Consider the following 16,597-nt stretch of genomic DNA (forward strand, 5'->3'; position numbering starts at 1 on the left):
TTTTAATTTTTGTAAGATTTTATGTAGTGTGAAAGCAAGCTGAGGGGAAGAGTTGAAAGAAGAGTAGGCTGGAGATCTCAAAGCCTGGCTCCTCTCCGTGTAACCTTGAACAACTATCTTAACCTCACTGAGGCTTAGTATCCTAATTCAAAATGGGAATAATAACACCACCTGCTGTTATTAAATTCAGCGAAAATATCTGGCATCTAACAGGCACTCTGCACATATTTTTGGTTGAAACTGAGTTGTGTAATTTTTAAACAGACATCTGACATTGTCCTTTTCTCATGTAGTTCAAGGTAGTTTTCAGGTAGAAAAAAAAAAAACAGATTATAATTGGGACAAAAACAGTACAAAGGACCTTGAATAATTTACTGGATCTCTCATGCTGTTTCATGACCTGTGGAAAAACAGATGGCACTCCACAATTATTTACAACTTAAAAAAAAAAATCTTGAACAGAAACTACAGGCTTTTCACCTTGTAGCAATAAAATAGTGCATAGATATTTCTCTTAGAAACCTAAAAAGAATGATACGTAAGCATCTTTAGTCTAGAAGGCTAACGGCAGTGAACTGCAGGACCTAATGTCTACCCGCCAACAAAAGTGTCTCCTCACCAATGAATTTCATTAGACTAACTAGTATTGTAAGATCTTTTCTGGTCAGGCTACTGGCATCCAGATGTTTATTCATTCATTTTCATTACAAGCATCCACTGTGCTCCAGCATTGCTCTTGGACCGAGGCATCCAAGAATGAACAGAAATGAGGTCCCTGTCATCACAGAGCTCTCAGTGAGGTAGGGAGCAAAATGTAAGCAAGGGAACAGCCAAATAAATAGCATCTCTTCGGAGAGTGTCATGTGCTCTGCAGAGAATGTAGCCAAGCACTGTTTGTAGGCACAAGGAGTGTTTGCAAGGAAAAGGTACCATTTGAGCTGAGACCTAAACAACCAGAAGGAGCCAGCTGTGCAAGAATCTGGGCAGAGCCTGTCCCCTGAATGGGAACAGGCATAAGTAAAAGTTGGGCATGAAGGGGGAGAGGGAAGAGGGGATATGGTCGGAGAAGTAGGCAGGTGTGAGATCAGGTCTCCTCACAGTCTTAGGTAAAGAGTATGGACTTGATTCTGACCATTGTAGAGCCTTAAGCGAAGAAGAAACGGGCTCTGACAGGTGGATGTTCTAAGTCACCCCAGCTGGTTTTAGAGCTGGACCGTAGGGAAGCCAGAGTGGAAGCAAGGAGGCTTTTGGCTCCCGCGGATGAGATGATAGTGGCCCAGGGATGGCAGCTGTGGATGTGGAAGGGAGCACCCAGATTCCAGATACCAACTGAAGGTGGTGCCGAAAGGCGACATGTGGTGGGTAAGACGGAAAGGGAAGGGCCAGCTGAGTGACAGGATGGGTGGTGATGTCATTCACTGAGATGGAGGAGATGTGGAGAAAAGTATGTGCTAAATCAAGAGTTCTGTTTCGGACAGATTGAGTTTAAGTCGTCTGTTAGTCATCTAAGTGGGGATGTTGAGTGGGCTGTTGAATACGCACATCTGGAGCTTTGGAGGGAGGCCAAGGCTGGAGAAGGACATTTTAGGATCACGAGCAAATCCTCTGTGAAGTTTTCATTTGAGATGCGTTGCTGCAAGCCTGGTTGGATGGATATCCGGAGCAACCATTGCCTTCAGCTCCCCCAGAGTCATAATTTCTTTCTGGGTGACTTCAGCTGTCCTGGAAATTCACCGACTGACTGGAGTTCAGGGATTTAAAACATCAGTAGGGTTTGTTTGTTTTTGTTCTCTGCTCTGTTTCAAGTGAATGGAAATGCATGATATTCGTGTTTCATCGTAATCTCTAGATCATGCAGAGGACCCATCACATACCCGTCTGATCACTGCACTGCCCCTTTGACCTTGCAGCTCCCCAGGCAAGCAGACAGCTTAGTGTGAAATGACCAGGGTTTTGAAAAATAAGACCAACACCAAGGAAAGTAAGCCCTTGGTTAATAACTCTGCCAAGTGTCAGATGAACAGGAAACACTCAAGCAGATAGACCCATTGAGAAACCATGTTGAGACCTTACCTCCTTTCTCTTTTTCCTCTCCATAAATTTGAGATGGTTCTAGCAGTTGTTATCCCTTCTGTCAGTTTCTTCCATTCTCATGATGGGTTCTCATTAAGGAGATTCATAGGGAAGGTGGTAATCGATCAGAGCTATTAGCCACCAGAGTGTAATCTGGTTCCAGTACAAACTGACCTGCACACTGTCCTGTCTACCTTGAGGATTTAAGCTGATTAACTCGGAGCCTGGGAAACAGAATCCAGTGTCCTAGAGCACTGCACCCCCTTCACCCCTACCTACCCGTCGAGGAAAGGATTTAACAAATTGACACTGTAATTAGATCCAAACCTAGAGTTAGCACACCTTGGAAGGCATCACTGGTGCCCGGCTCATCTTTGCACACTACTGCGTCGCTGGGGGAACGCTGCTTGCTTTTCTCCCTGTCTCTGGCCGATCACCAAGGGGGGATTTCTGTTTTGTTTAGACGGTTGGTTGGGTGGTTGGTTTTTGGACCTGTTTCCAAGAGCACATCAGTCTCCTGGGTCAGGAACGAGTCAGGGACTGGAATGAGACCACAGGGAAGCAGGCAGCTCACTGGTTTCAATTCTACAGCCTCTATGCTTGGTGTTCCTAATGGAACCAGAGAACAGAAGTCAGGAAGGGTGCCTGGGTTGCCGACAGATCCCATGGCTGCTGTGTGGGAGGGCCAGCCAGGTGAGAGATGCCGTACAAATTAGTATTCTCAAGCATTGACCTTGGCTTTTAAAGTACAGCTAACCACCAAGTATAAGCAGAAGACTAATGTTAAACTAAAGCCCCTTCAAGAACGATATTCTGGCAGCAAAAGCTGTCTACAAGTGGCAGGACAAATTAGTAGCAGGCACCCAGGGAACCTTCTTACACCAACAAAAACATTGAAGGTACGAGCCTCCTCCTACCCACTTCATTCCCTCATTACCCACTGCCTCCTTTCTTTCTTTCTTTCTTTTTTTTTTTTAACTAAGAATGATGATAGAATAGATTATTTTGGATCACATCTTTGGCGCTAGACAACATGGTTCAAAGCCTAAGCCAGTCTTTTTTAGTCACTTGACGTTCTCTGTGCCTCAGTTTCCCTATCTATAAAATGCTGGTGACAATAGTGGTACCCCTTTCAAAGGTTACTGAAGAGTAAATTAGTGACTTCACCCAGCAGAAAGAGAGAGCTTTGGATATCCTTGTGTGTGAGTAAACGTAAGCCGCTGTCATTGATGGAATGCGGCAAATGCCGAACATGCAAGACGCGAGTCATACAAAGCCTCCACCTCAGGTCAGGTGGCAAGACGGACACACAAATCAACCTGCCATTCGGCTGCAGCCTGCTCTGTGTTACGTATTTGGGAAATGAAGGCCCTATTGCAGAGTAGGTCTAATACTCCATGTATAATAAGTATAACTGACTAGAGAGGCACAAGACATAACAGCAAAAAATCACATTGAACAATAATTGAGATCAACGTTTCACCTGTTAAGAATTAAGCCAAAATATCTCTGAGATTAAATTCCCCAACATTAGGCCTCATTGCGATGTGGTAAAAGAATGAACATACAACAGAACAGTATCCTAAGAATATTTTATAAAGGGCACCTGGGTGACTCAGTTGGTTAAGCGACTGCCTTCGGCTCAGGTCATGATCTTGGGAGTCCCAGGATCGAGTCCCACATCGGGCTCCCTGCTCAGGGGGGAGTCTGCTTCTCCCTCTGACCCCCACCTTCTCGCGCTCTCTCTCTCTGATTCTTTCTCTCTCAAATAAATAAATAAAATCTTTTTAAAAAAAAAAATTCTTTTGGGCGCCTGGGTGGCTCAGTGGATTAAGCCGCTGCCTTTGGCTCAGGTCATGATCTCAGGGTCCTAGGATCGAGTCCCACCCACATCGGGCTCTCTGTTCAGCAGGGGGGGCCTGCTTCCCTTCCCCTCTCTCTGCCTGCCTCTCTGCCTACTTGTGATCTCTCTCTGTCAAATAAATAAATAAAATCTTTAAAAAATTTAAAAATAAAAAAGTAAAAAGTAAAAAAGAAATTCTTTTTAAATTACCATGGTAATATCCTGGCCAGCCAATCCTTCAGCTATTTGATGAACCAGTCAATAGTAGGACTTACTCTATCCCACCTAGCTGAAAATTTGCCAGAAATCTAGTGCACACACATACTCAAGTGCCATTTGGTGCAGAAAGAAAATCTAAATATGGAAAGCAAGGAACAGCAAAGTGAGGCTGGTTTGAATCTCACCTCTACCACCCACCTGCCATCTAGCCTCAGGTGAGTTAGTAAACTCTCTTCTCCCCTGTGTCTGCATCTGTAAAATGGGGGTAATATGAGTGTTGTTGCAAGGCCTCAGTGAGACACTGCATCATAAACTCAACTTTCTAGCACCGAGCTTGCCCCAGCCATAGCTCAGTACGTTTTTTTTTCCCTGCTATCATTCGCAAAACACTAGCTGGACACCTCCCTTGCCCAACTCCCTCTTCTTACCCGATCCCTCACTCAGTGTCCGTCTCTCTCTCTCTCTCTCTCTCCTGATGTTTTGTACACAACTAATAAATATATAAATATTTACATGGGTAATCCATGTTCATTGGAGGAAAGCAAGAAAATACAAAGCAAAAAAAATTAAAGACCACTCACGATTCCACCACCCAGATAGCTGCTCTTTTGCTAGGAATCCTTCTGGTCTTTGGATGTGTAAATCCACTCCATCTACGTAGGTATAAATGTCTGTGTGTTTATAAATATATCATTACCTACACAGGATCATACAATACATTCTGTCCAGTAGAACTGTCTTCCTGCTCAATAATGTATCATGTCCGTTAATATAAAACGTACATTATCATTTCAAATTACTCTATGGTATCCTAAGTAAATCCTCTAATTTATTTAGACAGTCACCTCCTGCTAGAAATGTGAGGTGTAATCCACTTTTCTCTGTTATAAACTCGGCTTGTGTAAATATCCCATATCAGCCTCTTTGAATACTTTGGCAGTATTTTTTTATTCATCAACAGATACTGCCAGTGGTCTTGTTCATGGCACCTGCATTTGTGTAAGCGATAAATTAACACTTGGGGTTCTGCAGAAGTTTTAACATAATAGTACATATTGAAAGAACTTCATATCTGGGGCACTTGGCTGGCTCAGCCAGTAGAGCACACAACTGTTGATCTCAGGATTGTGAGTTCAAGCCCCACACCGGGCAGAGAGTTTACTTCAAAAACATACAAACAAACAAAAAACACAAACAACTTCATACCTAAATATGAGCCAGCAGTAAATAAAAGGTAAGCTAAGCCAAAAATACATATATATAAATATTTTTATTTATTTATATATTTAAATATATGTGCTTGATTATATTTAAATATATTTAATTATATCTATATATATAGTTAATAATGTGCAGAATCCAGATATTAGATGATCATGTACATATAAAAAGGCCTGGAAATTTTTTAGGAATATAGAAAATCAATGAACAATTAGAAAATGAGAAACTGGGAACCAGTAGTAATATTAATCTCGCCTTCTTGATTTATCTTACACCGGATGGAGATAAGCAATGATTTGTAATTACCTCCTTCCACACCTGAGTCATTTCATTGGGTAATGTCAAGGGCCACATAGATAAGTAAAATACTAAATTAATTTTCATAAAATGTATTCAGAATTCTCCAGTGGAAGGAATTGGGGAAAGTCTTTGCCAGGAAGGTCAGCTTGTCTGCGTACATCGGTTGCATATTTATTGAGAATCTACTATGTTCCAGCAAGTGAGGACACAGAGAAAAGTAGGCCAGGCTTCCAGATCTGTTTCCAGTGAAAATCTGCAAAAGGAATCAGCTCCCTGCAATTCGGACAACAGTGTTTAAGGATCTGGATTTCTGAATGTCTTGCAATTTTAATATTGTTCGAATATTTTGTGGATAGGACATCTGAGCAGGAGCGGAGAACTAAGCCCCCTCCTCACTTTGACCCCTAAGTCACGTGAAGCAATCATTTAACCTTGCTGAGCCTCCTTAATATTAGGAGAATCACGCCCGATTTCTGCTCTCTAGATCATAGGGGTAGTCCCAGTATTTAGGCAAGAAAATGTTAATAAGAGCTCACTGATTTCCTTTGAAGCTGCTGAGATGTGTGGGGTAACATGACAACACATGACAGGGTCACTGTCCTTTGCATTTGATCCTTTAGGTATTTCTGTGAAATTTTTTAATGCTGTATTTCTGTTTACCCTTCCATGATCTATTTTACTCGGGTCCACTTTAGAGCTGAGGTTTCCTTCCTTCAGTATCTCTGCACACTTGAAAGGTGCGTGACTCTGGAAAGCAGTGTGCTGGGCTCTGCGGGTCATTTAATGTTTGCCTCGGCCAGACACTCAAGGCAGAGCACCTCCCAGAAAATCTCTTCTGTGCCTCTCCCCGCCACGTCTCTTCTGCTCACTCCTGAGGCTTTTTCTGGCCCTTCTGCTGCTCTGTCCTCACCTGGCTTGCCCTTTCTGCAGCTCTTCTGTCTCTTCCTCCTGCCCTTGAACGTGGTCTTCCCTTCACCCTCCACTGTGCACCACCCACTCCTGTGTCCCCTGTCATGCCCCTTTCCCTCCCACCAATGTTTGTGTGGGAATTACCGCCCTGGCCACTTGGGGTGCCTACTCAGCAGACCATAATGCTCCCATTCAGGGGCCAGCCCACAGCACTGCTAAACCCCCATTTGCTTATGGGACAAGATGAAAGACAGACTCAGCCAGCGTCTCTTCCCACTCCCACCCCATCAACTGTGCTTGAGCCCCTCCTCTGGACCCTTTGGGCTCAGCTAGTACTACATGGGGTAGCGAGATGGGAGCATTTGGAGACATGTTCCAGTGCTAACCTGAAGAAAAGCCCCCAGGCCTCATTACCATCATGTACCAACACCAATATGTAAGCATGACTCTTCCCAGAACGGATTATGGAAAACATTTCAGCAGGCATTCAGCCTAAACTTGCTCCCCTAAGAGGGAGCACAGCAACTGTGTTTCGCATCCTGTAAGAATTCTCACCGCTGGTCTTTCAAGCACAAAGTTTTCACTACCCTTGTTGGGCTGGTTCAGCCCCCAAATTGGGCAACACAACTAAGATGTCAGGGACCATCCTAAGTAGGGTCAGGGTCCTAACGCAAGGAGGGGCATTACTGAGTTCATGGAGTCACATGAGTCTCCATCTTTGGGAGATCCCTAAGACCACCCTTAGGGTCCATGATTGCATGGAAGGCTTCACAGGAATCAGAAAAGCTCTTTTCCTTATGGTTTGACAGCAAAAGGATACCAATTCAGATCAGTAGAGGAAAAGGGTCCGGGGGTAAAGTTCAGGAGGAACCAGGCACGAGCTCCCAGGTGTCCCCTCCCGGTAATGTTACCCAAACCCGCTTAATTTTTCCGGCAACAATTTGTGACAACACATACCAGGCATTATCACCCCAAGGCTTGGTGTATAGGGTATTCACTGGAGTCAGTCACAGAGGCATAGAGCTCCTGTGTGTCTGCACTTAGCTCCCTAGACTCCAGCCCCCTACAGTGAATGTAGGTGTTCAGCATAAATCACATCGTTGGGATAAACGATTTCATTATACTCTTACTATATGGCCCAAGGCTATATACAGAGATGCTCGTAAAAGGCAAAATACTGCAAGGACTCAGAGCTCATCTCTAAAGAGCCAATCTTGAAAATGGGTCTTTCTGGGGAACATGCACAATTTGAGCAAACCCACCTTGCTAAGTTAACCCCTTCCTGCAGACATTCCCAGGGCCCAAGACTGGGCCCCACAACAGCACTTCTCCTGTCTCAACTATTACCTTCTGGAAATACCATCCTCCCCATCTTCCCGTAATGTCAGTGTTCAATATAATAACCTCTGAACTGTTTTCAAAAACAGCAGACACTTTGCCTACAGCAAAGACACTTTTAAAAATTCTGATTTTGATCCTCATCACTGTTGTCATGTTAAAGTATTATCAAGAATCACTATTACCCGGGGAGGTGGGGTATGGAATGAGGCCTGAACTCTTCCCTGGGATCCCAGAACAGGTCCAAAGCACCTGTGTCCCATTTCAGGAGACAGAGACACCCTCGAGGGCAGCGGGTCTCCGCTCCATGCCGGCCTCTAACTGTGACTCCACTTTTCTCTGTCTCCCCGGCAGTGGCTCCGAAACCCAGGCCCCCAGCATGAGAAGCGGACTCTGTTTGGAGACATGGTGTGCTTCTTGTTCATCACGCCGCTGGCCACCATCTCAGGCTGGCTCTGCCTGCGGGGCGCCGTGGACCACCTGCACTTTAGTAGTCGGCTGGAGGCCGTTGGACTGATCGCACTCACTGTGGCACTCTTCACCATTTACCTCTTTTGGACACTAGTAAGTATGGCCCAGGGCCCGGGGACTTGGAGCAGCCAGAGCTGGCCACCACCCCTCAGCAGGCACAGCCTTCCCTCCCGGCCGTAGCCCAGCCACCCGGCCTGGTGAAAGGCAGATCCGCAGGTGCTGGCGGGGGCGTGCGTGCCACGCTCGAGGTCCGGGTGGGTGTGCTTGTGGATGTGCATGCGCGGGCGCGTGTCCACCCCAGTGTGCTGCTGGGAAGAGCAGATCAAGGAAAGAAAAAGCTCCTGCTTCTGAGAGCCCATCAATCAAAGCCACACACCCTAGACGTTCCCCTCCTCCAGGGTTCTGGGACTCCATCCGCGACGGGACATGGCATTTTCTTTCTCTGGTTTATGTGCCTCGCTTTTGCTGGGATTATAGCAGATCATGAAGGATGCTCTTGGCCACTGCTGCTGTCACTGCCTGGGCAGATCATGAATCCTCAGGCTGGTTATTTTCTTCTTACTCCTGGACACAGCCTAAATTCTTTGCTGGATGTGGAGCTGCGTTTTGCCTGATGGTTATTCTGTGTGTTGGGATATTGACTCCACAGCCCATAAAAACACTAATTTATCTAGCTGAGAAGCTGCCACCAAAGAAACCCGTTTCCCAAATAAGCGTGTCTGCCGTATATGAGGGAGAATTCTTAAACACGTCTGGTTTTTTTCACCCACTTAACTCCTGAAGAGAGTTAAATGCTTGGGCAGAGGTTGGCACAGCACTGATCTCACTCTCTCTGTTTCCCTCTGGGACCTGCAGGGAAGAAAGTCACTACCCGCTAGACTCATTTCAGAAACTGGGCGCCCTGCTTCCTGGCATGACTCTGCTGTGCCTGCTCATTTCTAATCTGAGCACGTCCCACGGTTACTTAGTATGTGTTTCCTGTCCAAAGCGTACCATTCTCTTATCCCATAGCACGGGGTCAGCATGTGGAAGCTTCTAGCGCTCACTCCCACATGCCCCTCTGCTCTGTCTTCCAAACCCTGTCCCACCAGCTGCCAGGGCAACTGTAACCTTCCCCTGGGCCAGGTCATTTCCGTCTTGTCCATCCTGTGACGCTACAGCTCTGTACCTTCCCTCAGGGTGGGGCGGGGAGGGAGCCTTCAGACAGACAGACCGTCCGTCTTAGTGGAGAGGGACATGGCTCGAGTCTTGGTAAAGACAGAGCATTCTGAGGCTTCCAACTCTCCCTGAGTCCCCCGGTGAAGTCAGGCATTCTGCTACCCACCACCAGCCAAAAGCGGATGTGAACCTGTTTCACCTCCCATCTCAGAAGAAAGGGGGCTTGGGCGGGAAGGGTGCCTGGAGTGGGCTCTTTCAGTGTCTCTCCTCTAAAGGTCTGTGCTGCCCATGTGGGTCCTGATTCACTGTGAGTCAAGCAATGAGGCAGACTCAGAAGTCACAAGGTGATGGGAATGGGAAAAAAAATAAGAGTAAGACTCTTAGAATAAGAAATCAAATCACCTTTAGCACTGATGCCCGGTCAGCTGCGTCAGCTTGGAAAAGGCAGTTCACATCTCCGAGCCTTGGCACCCTCATTCATAAAGTGGGCGTGACAGGAATGCCCATTCCACCAGGCTCCTCCCTGCTCCTTGGCATCAGAAAGGAGAGAGCACCCGAGGAAGGTTCTCTGGAAAATAACTCTCAGTTCTTACCATGTTTACAGGTTTGCTAGTCTATGATTTTTCTTAGATGTGTGTGGAGGATGCAGGGTGGTTGAGGATGTAAACCTTATTGTTAGGCTTTCAAACCAATTTAAGGCCTTTTGGAAAACCTGCTTTGTAAAGCATATGGTCATCTATTATGAAAGAGGAAGAGGCAGCAAGGGAAGGAAGAAAGGGAAAGATTTCACCCGGAAAAGCGGATGTGAACCTGTTTCACCTCCCATCTCAGAAGAAAGGGGGCTTGGGCGGGAAGGGTGCTTGGAGTGGGCTCTTTCAGGAGACTGAGAACATACTTCATTCCAGAAACGTTTCCGTGAGGCAGTGCCCAGTAGTGAAAAGCACACGCATGAGAATCCAAAGACCCTGTGGTCAGACCCAAGATTTAGCACGCTAAGAACTGTGTCACTCTAAAGAGGGTACTTACCCTCTCTGATCAGCCTTCCCCTTTACAGATAGTGGAGGAACAGTGACAACCCTGGGTCACTGGGCTACCAGCAGGACTAGGTAGGGTACCTTCGGAAACGTTTATCAGAGCCCCCAGAATAGACATGAGGGTTTCTTCCTCTGCACACTCAGCTGGCCACAAGATGCAAAGCCGCTGGAGGGAGGGGAAGGCGTTCTCCCCTGGCAACGGCGCTGCAGCACCCCTGAGCCCGAGGTGACTGGATCCAGGCTAAGTCCCTCCCAGATAAATGCTGTAGCGAGCTGCCCTGGCAGGAGCCGTAACTCAGGAGCTGACAGCACTTGGAAAGTGCCCTCCGGCAGAAACCCATTGTAAACAAGCTGTCAGGCTTCCGGAGAATATGCTGTGAAAATGTCTTAGATAAACAAACACCGTGTCAGTCCCAGCCGGGCTGCTGCTCAGAGCAGCCTTCCTGGCAGGGCCTCGCTGGCACTGGGAAGGGGGGAACATAGCCCCGCTGCTGCCTTGTCGCGCCTCTGCAGTCTGAGCCCGGCCCTGCCGCCCCTCGGGAACAGGGCGTTCTGGAACCTGCCGTGGGGAAGCCTACCTCTGAGAAACCACAAGCCCGGAGTGGGTGCCATGGAACTATCACTGCCTACATCACAAACCGTCTGAGGTCCAGGGACAGACATCATCCAAGTCCACGCTCGGCGCTAGAAAGTCACCCAGCATGGCGCTTCAAATGAGCCAACCGCGGACAAGTTGGGGACTGGGGTGCTGTGCTGCAGGGACCCGCAGGGAGTGCCTGCGTTCACCGCATCACCAAGGCAACAGCCAGCACCCGGCACAGAAACTGGTTAAGGCCTGGGATGCAATGAATGAGCAATCTCTTTCCTCTGGCTGATTCCCAGCCCCACGGGGTAGTCATCTGAATTCTCCTTATAACGTTGGGAGACCTCCGGGAGGACACTGCCTGACAAGGGTGACCGTGCGCGAGCTGGCTGACCCACAGCCCACACAGCCCACGGCAGCCCCAGGGTTTCAAGGGTGACCCCATGTCCAGTCCTGCTCCTTGGCCCGTGTACTCTCACAGCCCACCTGCTCGGTGCAGCCGGAGATCAAGGAGCTGGTCCTTTCCTGGGAAGATGAGGCCCTGGCCCCATCAGTAGGCCTCAATCTGGAGAGAAAGGGCAGAATAAGAAATCGGTGACGAGATTTCCCACACCCTTCTGTGACTTTACAGCGGCCCTTAGGCCACAGCCCTGTCACTTCCCTGATCGAGAGAGTGGTTGCTGATGTAATCCTTCCTTGCCCTGCCCACGTGACCACCACTCTTTGTAGGATCGTACCCACGACGGGTTAATCTCCTTTGGATGAAGAACTGAACACACCTCAAGAAATTCACCCCAAAAGAAGTATTTTTAGAATAGTGGCCCTGTGCGCTTTCTTCCTCTTCTCTCCGTAACACAGACATTGAAGGAGCATCTGGGGGGCTCAGTCAGTTAGGAGTCAACTCTTGATTTTGGCTCAGGTCAGGATCTCAGGGTCATGAGATTGAGCCTCCTGTCAGGTTCCCTGCTGGGTGTGGAGTCGCTTCAGATTCTCGCTCTCCTTCGCTCCCTCTGCGACCCGCACCCAGGGACATTTAAGAAATATCTAAACTATTAAGAAATATCTAAACTAAGTTCCCAAATGTTAGAATTGTCCTGGCTTCCTTTTGGTTTGTTTCTGCTTCCCTCATTGCCTCTTTAGTTCTGGAAGTCAAACTTCCTTTCTTCCTATTCTATTCCACTGTGGGAAGGGAGTGTCCTGGAGCTCCTGGCCCTGGCTCAGCATCACCCAAGGGCATTTGCAAACCTGGGGTCCCATCTGCATCAGGCTCAAGTTCCTTGATTTTCCTTATTGGGGAAAATCAAGGAGTCCTCTTCTTGAGGAGTCTTCTCTGACCCTTTCTTCTTATTGACTGAATTTGCCTGCAGATTGTGATGGTTAACAGCAATTAAGATAGATGAATGTATAATAAGATCTCATCTGTTTGTCTGAACAAGCTGGCTGATTTTCACACCTTCTGGCCAAGGAACCAAGAGACCTGCTAAGTCGTTGACTTCCCAGGTTGCCTGCAGCAGCGCTTCTCAGGCTTGAACAGATCTGCAAATCACCTGGGGATCTTGTTAAAATGCACGCTCTGATTCCTTAGGTCTGGGTGGAGCCCCAAATTCCGACGTTTTAACAAGCTCCCCAGTGATACAGCCTGCTGCTGACCTATGGCCACGTCGAGAGCAAGGGAAATTAGCACGTTTTTTTCTTGTCCCCCTTCTCCTGTGTCTAAGAAGGAGCATCACAAAACCATCTTCTTTTCTATATTTAACACATCAAAAAGAACAGGCCGAGAACAGGACCGTGTGGGAGGCACGGTGCTAAGTGCTTTCTGTGCACTCTCAGACACCACTCCTCACGTTTTGCCGACACACTGAAGCTTGCGGGGGGCAAGCAACCCTCCCAGAGTCCCAGAGCCACTAGGTAGAGGGTGGGGGTCCAGGCCTGGGGTGCCGGGCCTGAGAGCAGGCGTCCCCTGGGTGCTCCCACAGCGACTTCTCGGCTTACCCAGGCCCGGCATGCACAGCTCCTTAACATTCAGATGAGGGTCTCTTGACTTGAAACCCAGCTTTCGGAGAATATCTCCAGATTCTGGTCTTTTTGAGCTGCCGCAGCTCCTCATTAGTACGAGTCTGCCTTCAACTCATCTCCCTGCTCTTGGCCCTGAGCAGAAGGCATCCCCGCCTGCCTCTCCCGCACTCCGCCATCGGCACTAAGCCACAGCAGGACAGAATAGATGCATCGAGAACCAAGCTTAGGGAGGAAAAACAAACCCCAAACCTGATCCACTTTGGCATGTTCAGGGCCTTTTGGAGAAAAGCACATCTGTGTGAGTTTAAAAGCTTATATTTTCATACCCAAATCTCTCTGGCACTCAGCCTGTGGCATCTGCTTTCTAGCCTCAGAAATTTAAGCTAGCGGCCTTGAATTTCATGATCCTGCCAGAGAACCAGTAAGCCCTTTCTGATCCAGGGCCTGTGCCCTCTTCTGCTTCCAGAAATACTGGGCTCCAACCATGGGATCGGCCCTCTCTCTGACCACCATGGACCCTGTCCTGGGGTCAGCCCAGCACCCCCCCCCATGATTAAACAGCCCATCCTGGGCTATCTCTCAGCCTAAGTTCACAGGTATCTTCCTTCCCAGCACCTACTAGGAAGGAAGTCATCTGGATGCTCTCAAACTGGGACCTTCCCCCGTTTTTTTTTTTCTTTAATTTTTTATTTTTATAAACATATAATATATTTTTATCCCCAGGGGTACAGGTCTGTGAATCGCCAGGTTTACACACTTCACAGCACTCACCCTTCCCCCGTTTTTAAAGACAGTCCATGCACCTTCAGAAGTACAGAATCTGAATTTCCTGGGCAGTCCATCCAGGCCGGATGCCAGCCTGCTCCAAAATGAACCACAGATGTGTCTCATTCCGGGATATTTCCATGGGAAGCAAGAACTCTCTGGCACAGTTACGTGGCCATTGGCCATCAGTTTACTGCTCATAATGTTGTAGATCATAGAAGAGAGTCTGAAACAGAGTTGCAATCAGCTATTCACTCAGCAAACTCTACCCAGTAACTTCGTAAGCACCAGGCACATGATGGGCGCTGGGCATGCAGTGATGAATATGGCCCGACCCCTGCTGTCAAGATGCTTCTGGAGCAGGGAGAGAGAGACACAAATACACTGCCTGACAAAGCACTTGATGCCATGCTGAGGTAGGCACGAGGCACTCCAGGCGCCCAGGGAGGTAGACCCTACCCCAGGCTGAGGCTCAGGAGGAGTTTATCCAGGGACTTGGTGCCCACACCAAAGCTTCCCCCGCTGGAAGCTGTAGAACGATAGAGCTGCAGGCAGTTGGGGATCACCAATCAGGGGCCGCTGGTACAGTTGAAAGAGTTGTGCGTGACACAAGTCAAAGGGTACCCTTCCTGTCATAGGCAGTCTGAATGTTGAATTGTGCAGTGTCCAACCTGCAGGAGGGAACATGACATCCAAGCATCACTCTCATTTAAGAGAGAGGAAGCTGAGGCCCAGACAGACACATGGCTCAGGTCCCACCCCCAGGGTGAGGGCTAGCGCTGTACTCACCACCTCGCTGCCTGTAGCCAATCTGCTTCACAACTGATGCTTTGGGGCCCAAACACTACTATCCCCAAACTAAATCCAGCCTCTGAAAGAACCTCATTTCTTATTCGTATCCTACTTGTTTCCACTCTGAGGAAGAAGGAAGGAAGCCCCCCAGGATCCCTGCCCGTGTTCACATAAGGATGTCCTCGGGTGGGTGCCAACACTCAGCTGCCGGCCAGCGCCGTGCGGCCCCAAGAGGCCTGCCTCACTTCACTGCCACCAGCTGTTCAGAGCTGTTTTCAATGACCTGTTTTGTTTCTTGGATTGATTATCAGCTTCCACTGACCTGATAATCCTTGTGTTTCCTCTCCTGACCTCAGGTGTCATTTAGGTACCACTGTCGATTGTACAACGAATGGCGTCGGACCAATCAGAGAGTGATTCTCCTCATCCCAAAGTCTGTCAGCGTCCCTTCTAACCAGCAGTCCCTGCTGGGCCTCCACTCTGTCAAGAGGAACTCAAAGGAGACCATTGTCTGACGTCCGTGTGGCTGGTTTGCTGACTCGTTGTTTGGGGTTCTGGAAGTTTCTGCACTGGGGCCATGCACTGAGCCACCTCCAAACCCTTCCTGAAGCTGTGGGTCTCGGGACATCCGGAGCCGTGGGAGCACCTCGCCCGGAGCAATGGACTCGGCCCCAAAGAAAGCAAACACCATTTCACTTGGAATCATGGATGCTGCAGTCACGTGATACTTGCTGAGCTGCCAAACGTGCTTACTGACCAGATACTATATGAAATTTCCCAAACACCTCTGTAACAGATGAGGAAGCTTGTCCTGCTAAAGATGCAATTCAATGCTTCCTTTTTTATTACAATTTCAAATATATATATATAGATATAGATATATATTAAAGTCAGATGATAATCACCATGGAAAAGCCAATGTTACAACTGGTTTCTTGGTTTGGACTGGTTTGGTTTTGGGTGAGTTTATCTGTTTCCCGGTTTCTACTGTAGATTCCTTGGGGTAATTTGATAACCAGAGTGGTCTTTTTTCATCTCCTCCTTCTCTCTTACTCAAGGGGACAACATAACAGCTGCAGAGCAAGGCATAGCTGAAGGACGTTTTGTACTAAACTTCGTTTATTCCGTTTTTAAAGGGGGAAAAAAAAAAAAAAGAAAGGCGTGGCGACTCTCCTGACAGTGAGCTGTTTATTTAAATTTCATTAAGGAGAAAAAAAATTAAGGTGAGAAGCACGCTCCTTTCAACTTGTTTGGTATTGCCGGCTGATAAAAACTATTTTCTAATAATAAATATCCAGTGTGTCAAAGACAAACCCCATTGATTGCAATGTTCTTTTTTTTTTTTTTTTTGAAATTATAAAACTGGTGAAGTTTCCCCAAAGAGTTTTTTTTATAGGAAAAAGAAAAAGAGAGAGAGCGAGCGAGCGAGTAAAAGTGCTGGTGTTCTTAATCCCATTCCATGTAGTTCATGTCTTAATTCTGCATTCGCAAGGAACCAGAGAATCATTAGACATTTCTAGGAACCCTGGACCTGTTTTGCATATCAATTAGCATTCCCATTGCTCTATTGAATTTCTAGCTTGACAGGTAGATGTGGCAAAAAGCTAGTCCCAGCAGCCTACAGACCCTTTGTCTGGTTTTTAAAAAAAAAAAAAACGAATCCCATATAGTGCCTTCCCCAAACAAAACGAATCCCATATAGTGCCTTCCCCAAACTACGAGCCAATTCTGTCACAGGCTGAAAGAGACCTTTTTCCTAAGGGCTTCATGTCCCTCTTTTATCCATCACAGTGGAAAGGGTCTACCCCGCACTCTGCTGAAACCAGGGGGCACATGGGTCATCTGAGGAAGCCCTTGCCGGCTCCCCTGCCTGTC

General features: G+C 47.7%; 1 protein-coding gene across 2 annotated transcripts in view; it reads left to right on the plus strand.

Moving 5' to 3' along the window:
• The window catches only part of MARCHF3 (membrane associated ring-CH-type finger 3), a 137,240-nt gene extending 121,205 nt beyond the window's left edge, over positions 1-16,035 (plus strand). For both annotated transcript variants that reach the window (XM_004737436.3, XM_013056067.2), the window contains exons 4-5: positions 8,258-8,467; positions 15,079-16,035. In XM_004737436.3, coding sequence (XP_004737493.1) covers positions 8,258-8,467; positions 15,079-15,237 — 369 coding nt within the window. In that variant the 3' untranslated portion in view covers positions 15,238-16,035. The remainder of the gene's footprint in view (positions 1-8,257; positions 8,468-15,078) is intronic.
• Positions 16,036-16,597: the final 562 nt, after the last annotated feature.

The sequence above is a fragment of the Mustela putorius genome, unplaced genomic scaffold, assembly GCF_011764305.1.
Source record: "Mustela putorius furo isolate JIRA1106 unplaced genomic scaffold, ASM1176430v1.1 tig00000145_pilon_pilon_pilon, whole genome shotgun sequence".
NCBI classification, from domain to species: domain Eukaryota; kingdom Metazoa; phylum Chordata; class Mammalia; order Carnivora; family Mustelidae; genus Mustela; species Mustela putorius.